The sequence below is a fragment of the Zalophus californianus genome, chromosome 3 (genome assembly GCF_009762305.2).
Source record: "Zalophus californianus isolate mZalCal1 chromosome 3, mZalCal1.pri.v2, whole genome shotgun sequence".
NCBI classification, from domain to species: domain Eukaryota; kingdom Metazoa; phylum Chordata; class Mammalia; order Carnivora; family Otariidae; genus Zalophus; species Zalophus californianus.
In genome coordinates, this window is record NC_045597.1 from 99,205,124 (window position 1) to 99,219,312 (window position 14,189).

General features: G+C 37.4%; 1 protein-coding gene across 3 annotated transcripts in view; it reads left to right on the forward strand.

Annotated features, from left to right (window-relative positions):
• Positions 1–2,937: 2,937 nt before the first annotated feature.
• SLC35F5 (solute carrier family 35 member F5) overlaps positions 2,938–14,189 on the forward strand; it is a 37,814-nt gene continuing 26,562 nt past the window's right edge. Inside the window, exons 1-6 of one of the 3 annotated variants that reach the window (XM_027589718.1) lie at positions 2,961–3,220; positions 4,071–4,161; positions 4,308–4,449; positions 8,541–8,684; positions 11,254–11,316; positions 13,363–13,444. In XM_027589718.1, coding sequence (XP_027445519.1) covers positions 3,181–3,220; positions 4,071–4,161; positions 4,308–4,449; positions 8,541–8,684; positions 11,254–11,316; positions 13,363–13,444 — 562 coding nt within the window. In that variant the 5' untranslated portion in view covers positions 2,961–3,180. Of the gene's footprint in view, positions 3,221–4,070; positions 4,162–4,307; positions 4,450–8,540; positions 8,685–11,253; positions 11,317–13,362; positions 13,445–14,189 lie in introns of all 3 variants that reach the window. The other 2 variants (XM_027589719.1, XM_027589720.2) reach the window with 2 other exon arrangements.

Here is a 14,189-nt window from a genome sequence, read left to right on the forward strand (position 1 = left end):
TGACTTTCCTTGTAGCACATGATTTACCCCATAAAATGCAGGAAGGGACACATTCAAAAGCAGTCTTTTATGTACAATATTTTAAAATTGCAAATCTCAATCCATTAAACTATGCCTTGGAAGCAAATAAAATCAAATATTTATTGAGCTATGTGACCAGCATTCTGGTAGGTACTGCAGAGAATAGGATGATACATAGTAGACTTTTGTGAGAGACTGAAAATACAAAGGGACAATGACCATAGCATATATAAAAATAGAACTCTGACTCACAACCTCTGCAGCAGTCTGTCCAGAAAGGCAAAACCACAATCTCTGTGGCAACTAGCCCCAAATGGCCAGGACTTGATCAGTAAGCCAGCTTCCTTAGTTTTTGTCCTTTCCAACCTAGGGCCAACTAGAGAAACGCATTTACTCACTCCTAAACAATCACATAGGATGTCTTGCTTCTAGTTAACTTTCCTAGTGCCAAAAACCTGCTATCAGGGCATCCCCGAATCCTTTTCCTACTGTAAAGCTTTACACTCCCTGACTGCTTTTGGGTCTTGGCCCAATTCAAGTGATGGTGACTGACCACTTGCTATAGCAAGCTCTGAATAAATATCCTTTGCTTATTCTCATTTGGGTATTCTTCATTTATTTCCATTTTTGTTATTTATAGGTGCTTTCAATACTTAACTAGAGGCTTCACACATTCACGACATAATTATTTATAATTTTACTAGAGCTTGAATTTTGAGGCTGGTGTACAGGAGAGTTAGCTAGTGACTCTTGTACACAGACAACTTTGCTTTCATATTCATATTGTGGCATATGTTCTTTACAGGAGAAATCATATTCTTTATATTTTGGGTGGTTTTTTTTGTTTTTGTTTTTGTTTTTTTTGAAGGTGTCAAGACTTAATACCTGATGAATCTTAAGGGTCTACTATTGAGGGATCTCAGTGAGGAGTGATCAACTTTGAAGAGTGAAAAGGAAATTAATAAAAATAAAAGATCAACATTTTAAGCCTGTGAGACTAGAATAAAGGTGGTACCAACTGACAGAAATGGAGACTTGGGAAAGGAATTAGGTATAAAGGTCAAGAGACAGCAGGAAGTTCAAGTTCATTCAACAAATATTGACTGCCATCTCTGTGCTAAGTACTATTCTAGATGGTGAGGATATAGTGGAGAATGATATTGACAAAAATCCTTGCTTTTGTGGAACTTATATTTGAAAATGCAGACAGCTGGCATTTGGTGCAAGACTTGGAAGTTATGGAGGATTTATCTTCAAGCAAGATATGCACTTGGGGTCCAAAGAAAGGAATGCCTAAGATCAGGATGATGTCACAGCACAGAAACCACACCAGAGTCTGTTGTCACACAGGAGTACAGTGGAATTTCCTTCTGAGGGTAGGGGGAGAAAATGGTAATGGAAGATTAACCTAGGGTTGGGGACTACTTGAAGACAGCTGGTCTAGAATTACCTTATCTTCATTATCACAAGAATATCACAGCATTTGTCCTTTAGCAGATGCTCTGGCAGTAGGTGGTAATAATGGTAACTTGCATTTACATACATTTATAAAGTACTATCATTTACATTATTTAATTAAGAAAAAGCTAACAGTATCCCTATATTTATAGATGGGAGAACTCAGGCAAAATTGAGAGTAGAATAATCCTCAAGATTACATAACAAATTGTGGTCAGATTAAGAATTAGAACATAGTTTTCCTGACCCTTAGATCTTGAGAGGTATTTATACTGCTATTATTCTTTCAGTCTATATATCATAAATGTAGCACACTATGAGCTTGACACTCTAAAGAATGTTAAAAAAAAGAGATAAGAATAAAAAGGATGCCGGTAAATGTATGCAACCAAATTTCCCCTGAGTAGTAATTTCAAGTACATGGTTAAGCTTTTTCTAATTCTGAATGATAGGCTTCTGAATGACTCATTACGTGCTTGATGCTGACCATTTGTTAGAAACTGATTGTATCAATACAAAAAAATGTCCATTGGTATTGTTTCATTATTTGAATATGTATTTAGTGAAACAAGAGATTTAAGAGAATTAAGAAATGCACTATATTGTCACTATGAAAGTTAAGAAAATTTCTTTGTGCCATCTGAAGATGTTAAAAATGCGATGGTGGTGGATAACTCCAGTTAAATTACACAACCGTCTAGTCTTGTTTTTGTCTTCTGAATACAAGTTAAGACGTTGGCCAAGCATTTTTTCTTATGGGATATTCAAAAGAGAGTTAAGAAAAAATCTATACAGCTTACTATTTACATTTGTGGAGTTTTCACTATATGCCATGAATTGATCTAAGCCCTTCACATTTGTAAACTAATGTAATCCTGGCATATATATGTGCGTGTATATACATATGGGTGTATAGTATAGACAGATGAGGCAGGTGCTGTCATTTCTGTCTATGAGGAAACTTGAGGGCCGGGGAGGTGAAGTAGCTTTCCCCAAGGGACACCGCTTACTCCGAGAGCTGGGATCTAGTTTACAAACAAAAGTTTCCAGAGAGCAAAATTCTCCCAGGCCACTTTGCTTTTCGATCCTCTCTTCGAGAAAGAGATATGGAGAGTTTCGTGGCCGAACTTTGTAGGAAATGGAGTTGCTAGCTTTCTTTCTAGGGCGGGGCCATCTGGAGCCCCGGCCACCTCCCTCGTCCTTCATTCCGCCCCACCTACCCACTCTCGCTTCCCTCTTCTTCCACCACGCCCTGCTTTACTTCTATCTCCGCTCCTCCCAGCGTCACTGCCTCATCTTCGAGCCCTGCGCCAGGATCCCAACAGTACACCACTCCACGCCGCCGAGACACCCTGCAGACGCTCCCACGCGCGGCCCGCCGTCGCGCCGCCGTGACGTAGCCCCAGCGCCGCCGCCGTTGGGCTGGGGGGCGGGGCCGCGGGGCTGGCTGGCAGGCTGGGGGCGGGGCCGGGGTCCAGCTCCGGGCCTCCGCGGCCATCGCTTCCTGCGCGGTCGGTTCCACTCGCCCGCTCCCCGCCCTCCCGGGCCGAGTGGGGCCGGGTGGCGTCCGCAGTCTCGCCCCGAGGGACACGGCGGCTTCAGGGGCTGGGCCTCCCTCCAGCGCAATGTCAGGCACCGCGACAGCTCTGTGAGGCCGCGGCCGTGGCGCTGGGCGGCGGCGGGTCCGGGCCGAGGCCGCTCATGGTGCCGCCACGACACCATCGCGGGGCAGGAAGGCCAGGTAGGCAGTCAGGGGAGGGCCCCGAAATTCCTCGGAGCCCCTACCGGGACCGAGTGCCCACGAACGGCCCCACCCCTAGCTGTTGGAGTCGGTGGAAGCTTTCTGGCCGAAATGGTATTGGTCTCGAAGGGGCGTCGTGAGGGGAAGGCTGACAGGGGCGTGGGAGTCCGCTCTGGACTCCGACACTAGTGGGAGCTGCTCGAGCGCCGCCTCCGCGCTTTCTCTCACTCCCTGGGGAAGGTGTCACCGGCCTCACTCCTCCCCCCTCCTCCGCCAAAAGAAGAGGAGGATTCCCTTTAACAGCTGTTTCCTCACTCGTCTGGGGAATTACTCTTTGGATCTAAAGAAACAAGATGCAGTGACAGGCAAGGGTGGGTGGGGGAGCATGGAGTATCCTCTCCCTCTACCACGTGAGGCGATTGGAAACGCACCCCCAAGACTCACAACAAATCACTTCCTCTCAAATAATCAAACTCCCCTCCAAGAGATGGAAGACAGAAAAAGACAGAACAGGCGCGAGTCTAGACATTGTCCCTTGGGGTGGATTCCTCTGTAGGGAGAGGCGAATGGACTTTCTGTATTTACGAAACTCGGAGGAGCTTTTTGCCGGTAGCTGACTACTCTTAAATATTGCCTTTTATTGAAGTTTTTTTTTCTGTACCCTATACTTCTCTGAGTGTAATTTTGAAATATACAGTGAATAACGAGGCTAGAGAAAAATGTCAATTATATTTAGCACATTTTGGTATTTTTCATTTGTTCATTTTGAATTTTAAGGGTAAAAAAACGTGATGAACCTTACTTTGAGTGGTTGATGTTTTTATAAGCATCATTTTATGGCTGTTTTTAGGTGCGCTGAGTTCTTCACCTCCTTTTAGACTCAGATCTGCCAAGTTTTCAGGCATTGCTCTTGAAGATCTTAGAAAAGCCTTTAAAATAAGGTAAACTCCACTTTTAATTTACTCTGTGACTTTCAAACAACATCAGCTAAGAAATGTCAGATGTTTCTCTTATACTAATTTTCTCATTTTCTACGGTTATTTTTCAAAAATTTTCTTTAATGTGATCTGTATTTTCTAAAAAACAGATTGCAAATGGTGTGTGTATTTATCATGAACCGGATGAATTCCCAGAGCAGTGGTTTCACTCAGCGCAGGCGAATGGCTCTTGGGATTGTTATTCTCCTACTTGTTGATGTGATATGGGTCGCATCCTCAGAACTTACTTCGGTAGGTAATTCTTGTCTAGGAATGATATTGCATTATAGTAATATTGCTATTAATCTGTGGTGTCTTGATAATCATTTCTATCTCATGCTTAAAGCAGTATTTTGAATGTTGTTGAATTATTTATATTTTCTTTGACAAGTGAATTGATGTCAATTCAGGTTGAAACAAAAGATACTCTTTGTTTCGGTTTTCTTCAATCTTTTAAGGAGGGTTATTTTATTTATTTTATTTTTTAAAGATTTTATTTATTTATTTGACAGAGACAGCGAGAGAGGGAACACAAGCAGAGGGAGTGGGAGAGGGAGAGGGAGAAGCAGGCTTCCTGCTGAGCAGGGAGCTTCATGTGGGGCTCGAATGTGGGGCTCTATCCCAGGACCCTGGGACCGTGACCCGAGCCAAAGGCAGACGCTTAAGAACTGAGCCACCCAGGTGCCCCTAGGGAGGGTTATTTTATTTTATTTTATTTTTTAAAATTTTTATTTATTTATTTGACACAGAGAGAGAGATAGCGAGAGCAGGAACACAAGCAGGGGGAGTGGAAGAGGGAGAAGCAGGCTTCCTGCCATCAGGGAGCCCGATGCGGGACTCGATTCCGGGACCCCGGGACCATGACCTGAGCGGAAGGCAGACGCTTAACGACTGAGCCACCCAGGCGCCCAGGAGGGTTATTTTAAAAATGAGACCATATTCATGTTTTCTTAATATTTGATTATGTATCTGTTGTTTTCTTTCTAAATTCAGTTTCTTTGTTTATAAACAATATTTTCTAGTGGAACAAGTATCTAGGATGCAAAGCCATTTGTCACCATTTAATGGAAAGTAAGAATAGTTTTGAACAGATGAGTGAAAGTAATCAGAGCTTTCATGTACAGGTCACTATTGTGCCATATGCATGGGTGCATGCACATTTATATATTTGCTGATTCAAACATTGTGAAATACATGGTATATGGTGATTGCATTCAGTTAAATTTTATTTTACCTTTATCAGTGTCCTCTTGATAGTAATAGTGCACAAAGTTTTTCTTTCTAGTTATATATGTAGATATTTTATTCTGTTTGGCTAATGATCTCTATAAAAAGATGTGCAATTTTATTTTCAGAAATTACTGCTTTTCAGCTTACATGTTGTAGTCTTAAGGCTAATATACAAAAGGAAATAGTATTTATAAAATGAATTTAAATGTCAGAAGAAGCAGTTTGTCACTGCTGGTCATCTCACATCATAGTTAAGTAAATAGTTGACACTGACATTGTAGCCAATGAGTAAATAAATTTTTAGCCATTTTGGAAGTAGGCTCTGGAATACAACAGGCCATTTATTATTTTTCACTCTTCTGTAACCTTTTTTTTTTTTTAGATGAACATTCTGTAGTTTAACACAAAGAGATCTCTTTAATGTTGAAGAGGAAATAAGCTTATCTGTAAAACTTTTAGTTTTAAATAAATAGTTTGGTTTTTATTTGTCAGGTAATAAAATGTAGGACAGAAGAAGACCTGATCACATTATAATTTAGCAATCTGTCTCTGTAGTAAGAGGATATTTTATAATTTTGTTATCCAAGAGCATATGTAATATGTCTAATTCTTCAGCCAAATATGTACATTAAACTTTTAAGATATATTGTGTATTTCAACAAGAAAATCAATCTTTTTATTACAGAAATTTTCTAACATATACAAAGTAGAAAGAATGGTATAATGGATCTTCATATACCTAACAACTATTAAATTTTGCCAATCTTCTCTTATCAACCCCTCCCTAGACATGTTTTCTTGAAGTATTTTCAAGTCTATTCTAGCCACTTGTCATTTGACCTGTAAATTCTTTCATACTCATCTCAAACTGAAAAGGTCCTAATTTTTAAAAATATAATCACCATGCCATTAACAAAATTATATGTCTAACAAAATTAATGATAATTTTTTAAGATCATCTGGTACCTGGTCCATATTCAAATTTCTTTTAAGGCGCTTTCATTCCTTAACTGTATTCCCCCAACCCCCCCCTTTTTTTTTTAAATCATGCTAATGATTTGTTGGAAAAACTGGATCATTTTTCCTATAGGATATATCACACTGTCTTCGTCCATTTGGGGTGCCACAACAAGGCTGCCATTAGCCTGGGTGGCTCAGACAACACATTTATTTCTCGCAGCTCTGGGGGCTGGAGAGCTCAAGATCAAGGTACTGGCCGATTAGGTGTCTGCTGAGGAGCCACTTCCTGGTTATTAGGTGGCAGTCTTCTCACTGTGTCCTCAAAAGGCCAGGAGGTCAGGAAAGCACTCTGTGATATCTTTATAAGGCACTAATTCCTTTCATGAGGGCTCTACACTTGATCTAATCACCTCCCAAAGGCCCCACCTCCTAATACCATCACATTGGGAGTTAGGATTTTAACATATTAATTTTGGGAGGACACACATATTCGCTCCATAACACACATTTTAAATTTGGCTGTTTCCTTGGGGTATCATTTAACTTGCTCCTCCTTTTCTCTTATTTCCTATAAAATGGTAGTTAGGTGTAAAGTCCTGATTTGATTCAGGTTCAGTTTTTAGGAAAAAATACCTTGGTGGTACTGGGTACTTCCTGTGACAACACATGAGGCACATAATGGCTATAAGTCTTACTTTGGGTGATGCCAACTTCAGCACTATGAAGTTTCTCATCAACCTTTAGGTAATAGTCAAATATCCATATGATTATTGCCCAGATAGAGTATTTCATTAGGGGTTGTAAAATGATGATTTTTTTCTAAGGGTCATTCCATGTGCATTTATTAGCTGAATTCTTTTTTTTTTTTTTAAAGATTTTATGTATTTGACAGAGACACAGCGAGAGAGGGAACACAATCGGGGAGTGGGAGAGAGAGAAGCAGGCTTCCCACGGAGCAAGGAGCCCAATGTGGGGCTCAATCCCAGGACCCTGGGATCATGACCTGAGCCAAAGGCAGATGCCCAACGACTGAGCCACCCAGGCGCCCCTTAGCTGAATTCTTTAAGGAGAGATTTTCCCCACTACTGTTTGGTTTTCCTGAAACATAGTTCATATAGGAAGCGTCGAATAAATCTTGATTCTTTGTTTTAGAGTAATGTTGCTTAGCAACTTCTAATAGTAACCGTAGGGTATCATCATACATTCATGGATTTTTGTGTATTTCATATGTTTCAGACAATTGTAGTTACTCCTTTTGGTGCTTAAACTGTACTATCTTTGACCAGTGGGAGCCTCTTCAAATTGGCTCTACTGTCCTTTCAATATGACCCTATTGGTCTTTAACATCCTATTTGCTTTTTGGTGCAAGATGCCTCAGGTTCATCTGGTAATTTTCTTGCCCCATATTTGGATTTGATCATTTCTTTAAGAACCCATGGTTTCTTTTATTGCAAGACGATAAAGATCACTTCTGTATTCTATAGGTGCTCATTCCTCCTGGGTTGTCATTTTTTTCTGGGCTTTTCAGTGTACATAAGTAGGACATTTTTTTTTTTAAGGAAACAAAAAAACCCATGAATTCTAAGTTAAATGAAGATTATAGGTTTTATATAACTTCCTGGCAACATTAACCTTCATGCAGTTTTATTCATACGCCATTCTGCTTCATTGCCTCTCTTTATGCTGTTTCCTCTTGCCTATTATTTAGCCCTACACATGCAGCTCAAGGATAGCTTCTCTTAGGAATCTTCCACGATCCTCAAATCTCTTTCTCCCTTTGGTAATCCCAGGGTACCTGTATACCCTTGTTGTGGTACTTAGCATATTATGCTGTGTACTTTTCATATATATATGAAAGGAAAGGCTATCTTATTTTTCCTTAGCTCCTAGCTCCTCTTGCATAGTAGGTTTTTAATGAATGTTGAACAAAGCTTTTTTTGGAAGTTGTTGCTGCTTTGTTTGGGAATATTATCCTTTTTATAATATATAGCAAATATGTAGAAATGAGTATAAAATATTTTTGTAATCTCTTCTGATCTTCCCTTCCACATGAACCTCTTAGAGTTAAAAATCATGTAATAGCCTTATTTTTTTGGAGATAAGTAATAAGGTTTAAAGTCATTTCATAGTTTATGTAAATTTTTCCTTTACAGTATGTTTTTACTCAGTACAACAAGCCGTTCTTCAGCACCTTTGCAAAAACATCTATGTTTGTTCTATACCTTTTGGGATTTATTATTTGGAAGCCATGGAGACAACAGTGTACAAGAGGATTTCGAGGAAAGCATGCTGCTTTTGTAAGTTTTAAATTTTAAGTGTTTGTTGAAGAGGGGATTTATTTTTTCAAAGTTTAAAAGTTATTTCTTGAAGGACAGTCAGATTTCAAGTTGTTCAGTTAAGTGAGTGAAGATGGCATATCATGTCGGAGAAACCGACTTTTGTCCAAAATTTTAAATTTATTCTTTTAATCAACTTGGTATCAAAATATCTTGTGAGAAATCAAAGGTACATAATCACTGTCTTTCCCTTATCTCATAATATCCTCTGGGTTGTTAAAAATATTGAACTAGCCCAAATCATTAATGTGGAGATGAAGATGAATGTGAGGAATAAGAATATCTGGAGTCTTTGGTCATTTGCATACTGGATGAGTATCATCTAAATGGTTGTAAAGTTGCTTGTTAGAAATAAAGTAAACCAAGGTTTTATTTATTAAAATGAAAATAGCTTATTTCAGGCCATCTTTCATATGTTTGGCTAACCAAATTATACTCTTTCCTTGATGTAACATAACATGCTGATTGATAGTGTTGACAGAAATGGCAGTCCTCTTATATTAATTCTTTTCCTTTTCCACTCTTTCTCCTTTTCTCCTCTTTTAAAATTGTGATAGAATATACATAACATCAGATTTACCATTTTAGCCCTTTTTTTCTTGCCCCTCTTTTTTTATTGTAGTAAAGAATGTATGACATAAGATTTACAATTTTAATCATTTTTAAATGTATAGTGGCATATAGTGAACATTTTAAATGCTCAGTGGCATTAACTACATTCACTTTGCTATGCAACCATCACCACCGTCCATCTCCAGAACTTTTTCATTATCCCAAACAGAAACTCTGTAGCCCTTTAATAATAACTAACTCCCATTCCCCACTCCTCCCAAATACTTTCTTTCTCTATTAATTATTTTCTTTTATGTGTACTTTTTTTGTGCATTAGACTAGTCTACTTCTTGTCTTTTCTAACGAACACTTCCATTTTTTACTTTGTAAAAGTAATGCATATACATTATAGAAATGCATATACATTGTAGTATTACATGTAGGAGTATGTTATATGTATATATACCTACATGCACATTACTGAACATTTGGAAAACACAGAGGAACAAAAAGAAGAAAATAGTAAATTCCACCATTCAAGGAATAACTCCAGAGTATTTTGACATATATCCTGCCATTCTTTTTCACGTGTGTATTTTTATTTTATATTTTTACAAAAGTGAAACTATACTGTTATGTCCTGTTTTACAGTTGACGTTCTGTTCTTAGTGGTATATCATGAACAACTTTCTGTGTAATTTAGTATTTCTAGAACATTTTTTAATGTTAAGTTTTTTTAAATTATAGTAGTGATGCATGTTCATTGTTGAAGACAAATTATGGTAACGAAGAATAAAGAATAAGAAGAGTCTATCTGTAATCTCACCATTCTGCAACCACTGTATATACTGATACTCTCTGTGGCTATGTGCTTATGTGCATATATTTAAAATTATAGTAGAAGTAAGTTTAATCTATATCATTGTCTAACTTGATTTTACTTTAATGTATCATGAATACCTCTGCAGGCTAGTAAATAAACATCTGTTATTATCTTTTCTATTTTATTTAACAGTTCCTTGATAGATTGTTTCCACTTTTTCTTTTGATATAAGTAAATAGGAATATCTTTATACACATCTATAGTTATTTACTTTGGATAAATCTCCAAAGTATAATTGGTGGATAAAACAATAATGCCATTTTCAGGCTTTTGCTTCCTATTGCTAAATTAAAACCTATAATTCTTATCTCTGTTAGCAGTGCATGAGATCGAATCCTTACCACAATCCCAACGTTTACCAGTTTGATAGGTGAACATGATATTTTGTTTAATCTGCATGCTTTCAGTGGTTTTTTATGTATTTGTTGCACAATAGGATTCTTTCTGGAGTTGTCTGTATCTTGTTCGTTTTTCTCCATTGACTCCTTATTGACTTAATGGGAATTCTTTAAGAGCATGGGCTCTGGTGTTTGAATTTTGTTCTGTCATTTAGTGATTGCGTGACCTTGAGCAAGTTATTTAACCTCTTCAGACTTTAAGCAAGGATAATGATAGGGTAGGGTAGCCATGGGTGAATAGAAACATGCTTGTACAGCACTAGCGTAGGGTTCTCCAAGTGCGGTTCTCCAGTCCATTGATCCATTTAGGGGTTTCTTGATGTTAATACTATTATCATGATAATACTAAGATGTTATTTCTCTTTTGCACAAACCCACCCATCCTTTTCCTTCTAATCTGAAATGTTACAATAAACAGTATTGTGAAAAGGTCTTAAATTTTGTATTTAGATTGACTTCGGTTTTAATCCTGTCTCTTACTTAGATGAAATCTCTCAGCCTGTTCCTTCATTAGTAAAATGAAGATGATAATACCTACCTTGCATAATTGAATACTTGGCCTTAGTGCTATTATGATTAATAATAATTATACCCTTATAATACTCTGGATTTTTTATTCTATTCCTTTGAGTGTGGCTGACAGCAGCCTTACTTTATAACATGAGTTTAATCGAATTTTATGTCCTGTTATCTGTAGTTTGCAGATGCTGAAGGTTACTTTGCTGCTTGCACAACAGATACAACTATGAATAGTTCTTTGGTAAGTGCTTTTTTTCTGGAATGGGTGGAGTTGAGCCATGACAGGAAGGACTGAAATAGCTTTATAACACCACTATATTAGGATGTAGATATATCCTAATATTGGGTGCCCGCCATAAGAATTGTAATATGGTACTTTATTTCTTGGGACCTAGAAGTAAGTAGTTCAGCCTTCTAGGAGAGAGGGGAAGAGGACATTGGTTAAGGAGTGAAAATCCTAAGGGACAGTCCTTTGTCCTTTGTTTCTTACCAGCTTCATCACTTTGTGTTCATTATTATTATCACTTAGAAGCAAATATATTTGTTTGACACTGAGAATATATAAGCAGATTGTTCATTTGTTCCACAGATTTTTTCCACAAATTTTTAATAGCACTTTTTTTTTTAAAGATTCCTATTTATTTTAGAGAGAGGGCATGAGGAGGAGGAGCAGAGGGAGAGAGAATCTACAGCAGACTCCCCACTGAGCGCAGAGCCCAGTGCAGGGCTCCATCTCATGACCCTGAGATCATGACCTGAGCCTAAAGCAAGAGTTGGATGCTCAACCAACTGCACCACCCAGGCATCCCTAAGTGTTAAGCACTTGTTTTAGGCTCTAGAAATATATACCTTATGTTCTAGTGTGTGAGAGTGTGTGTTTGGGGAGGGCAGAATAGACAGATAATAAGTAGTGAGCAAGTGAAGTAATTAACATATTCACTTATTTTAAGCATTTATAATCTAGTTTGAATCTAGTTTGAGAGAAAGTGTGTAGAAATCTAAGGCATCTCTTTAAGATGTTCCAAATGTGGCATTCTATCTGAGAAAAATTTTAAAGTTACTCTAAAGCTTAGCATCAATTTATAAAGCATTAGCTTCGTGGCCTTATTGCCAGTACGGTTTTTTACTTGTCTGGCTTTTGGAACTATAGTTGCATTCAGGGTAGGTTACCAGATGCTGTAAAGAGTTTATGAAGCTTAGAGAAAATGTCCTTCCATTTCTCTAGGATCTTACGAATCAGCAAAATTAATACCACTTGTCTCTTATCAGGGTAGAAGGCAGAGTTGAGGTGACAGACTATTCTTCTGCCTACTCTAATACTAAGTTTTGCTATTATCAGTAAGATGGGTATGTCAAATTGTTCTAGGCCAAATGCTGTAATGAAAAGTTCAGTGTAACAAAGAGACTGTGTCTATTTTCAGATCCTGTTGCCTCTTCATTTACTGAATAGTTTTCATTGGCAGAGTTCTATACCAAGAGCTAAAAGAATTTAATAGAAAACATTTTCTGTTAATTTAAGAAACAGCTTAGTTGGAGAATTGTGCCTTAAATATAGATCATTTAAAGAACATGTATAAAAACTGTAGAGGAATTCAGAACCACTTAAAAATATAGACCTTTAGAGCATGGTTAGATAAACCTGGTAATTCTGTTGTCTACCACTTGATTATTTTATATCTCTGTTTTTTTAAGTACCATTTTATGAGGTTGTTATGAGGACTAATGAGAAAGACATGTTTGACTGCTCTGGCCTTGGTAGCTGGTACATTATAAGAACTGATAAGTGGTAGCCGTTTTTTTCTTGTCTATTAATCCTGTAATGGTTTTCAGGAATCTTAATCTTTAATTGAATCTTAAGTAATAAGAGAAAACAATTTGGCAAATACATATACATATTAGATCTTGATTATGTCTTCATTATCTGCCTTCCCCTTTAAACTATGTGATCCTTGAGGACAGAGACTTTTGTCTTTTTTCAGTCTCATAGCCCCAGGATCTAGAACAGTTTCTGACATAGTAGAAGCTCAGCACGTATTTGTTAAAAGAATAAATGAAAAGGAATTGGAGATAATCTGTTAGCTTGAGAAAAAGGTCTGTTTTTATGACATTTAAATGTTAAATATAATGTACCAGTCCTGTTCCAATATATTTTGGGAAAATTCTGCTGTGGTGAACAGCTGTGTTTTGAGTGGTATTTATGTCTACATGCCATCAATTTAAATTTTAGCCAGTATATTAGGTATTATACTTGCTGTTTATATTTGTTTCTGTTTTTGTTACATTCTAGAGTGAACCTCTTTATGTTCCTGTGAAATTTCATGATATTCCAAGTGAAAAACCTGAGAACACAAACATTGATACTGAAGAAAGTAAGCAAGACTTAGAATTTTATAACTTAGAAATGGGAGGAAATTTTAGCTTCATTTAAGCCATCCCCAAACTTAGTGATTTTGTGGGTTGACTGGGATCACCTGGCATTTCTTTTTTTCCATGCAGTATTGGTTTGGCCTCTAATCTTCCAGACGTTTGACTGGAAGTTTTTATTTAAACCAGAAATAATTTCCGAATATCAGAAATCTCTATGGTTTCATCGTGTGTGTGTGTGTGTGTGTGTGTGTGTGTGTGTATACATATATATATGTATATATGTATAGTTTCATCATACATATATATACATATATAATATATAATATATTTAAATGAACAAGATCCTCTTCAACCATGCCATTTGAGACTCCTAATAGCAAATTATAGGCGTTTTGTTGGTTCTATGAATTGAGTAAAGAATATCAGCTTCAGCGTAAGCACAGTATTTATCCGTACTACTCTCTTGCAAAGAATGGACCTCTAGAAGAATGTTCTGCATGCTTGACCAGGAACATGATTCTCATAAATAAAAAAAGTTTTACCATAAATGCTAAAATAATAACCATACTATAATCCTGACCTAGGCAGTTGTGTATGTACACACTTGCAGAACCCTTGTTTGAACATTGGTCTCATTTTAAAATCTTAAAACATTTTTATAGTGAAAATGTTTTTCCTGTTAACTTTTTGAGCATAACTGCCCCAGGTAATACTATAACTGGTTTTCTTTGCTGTCCAAGTCTGATA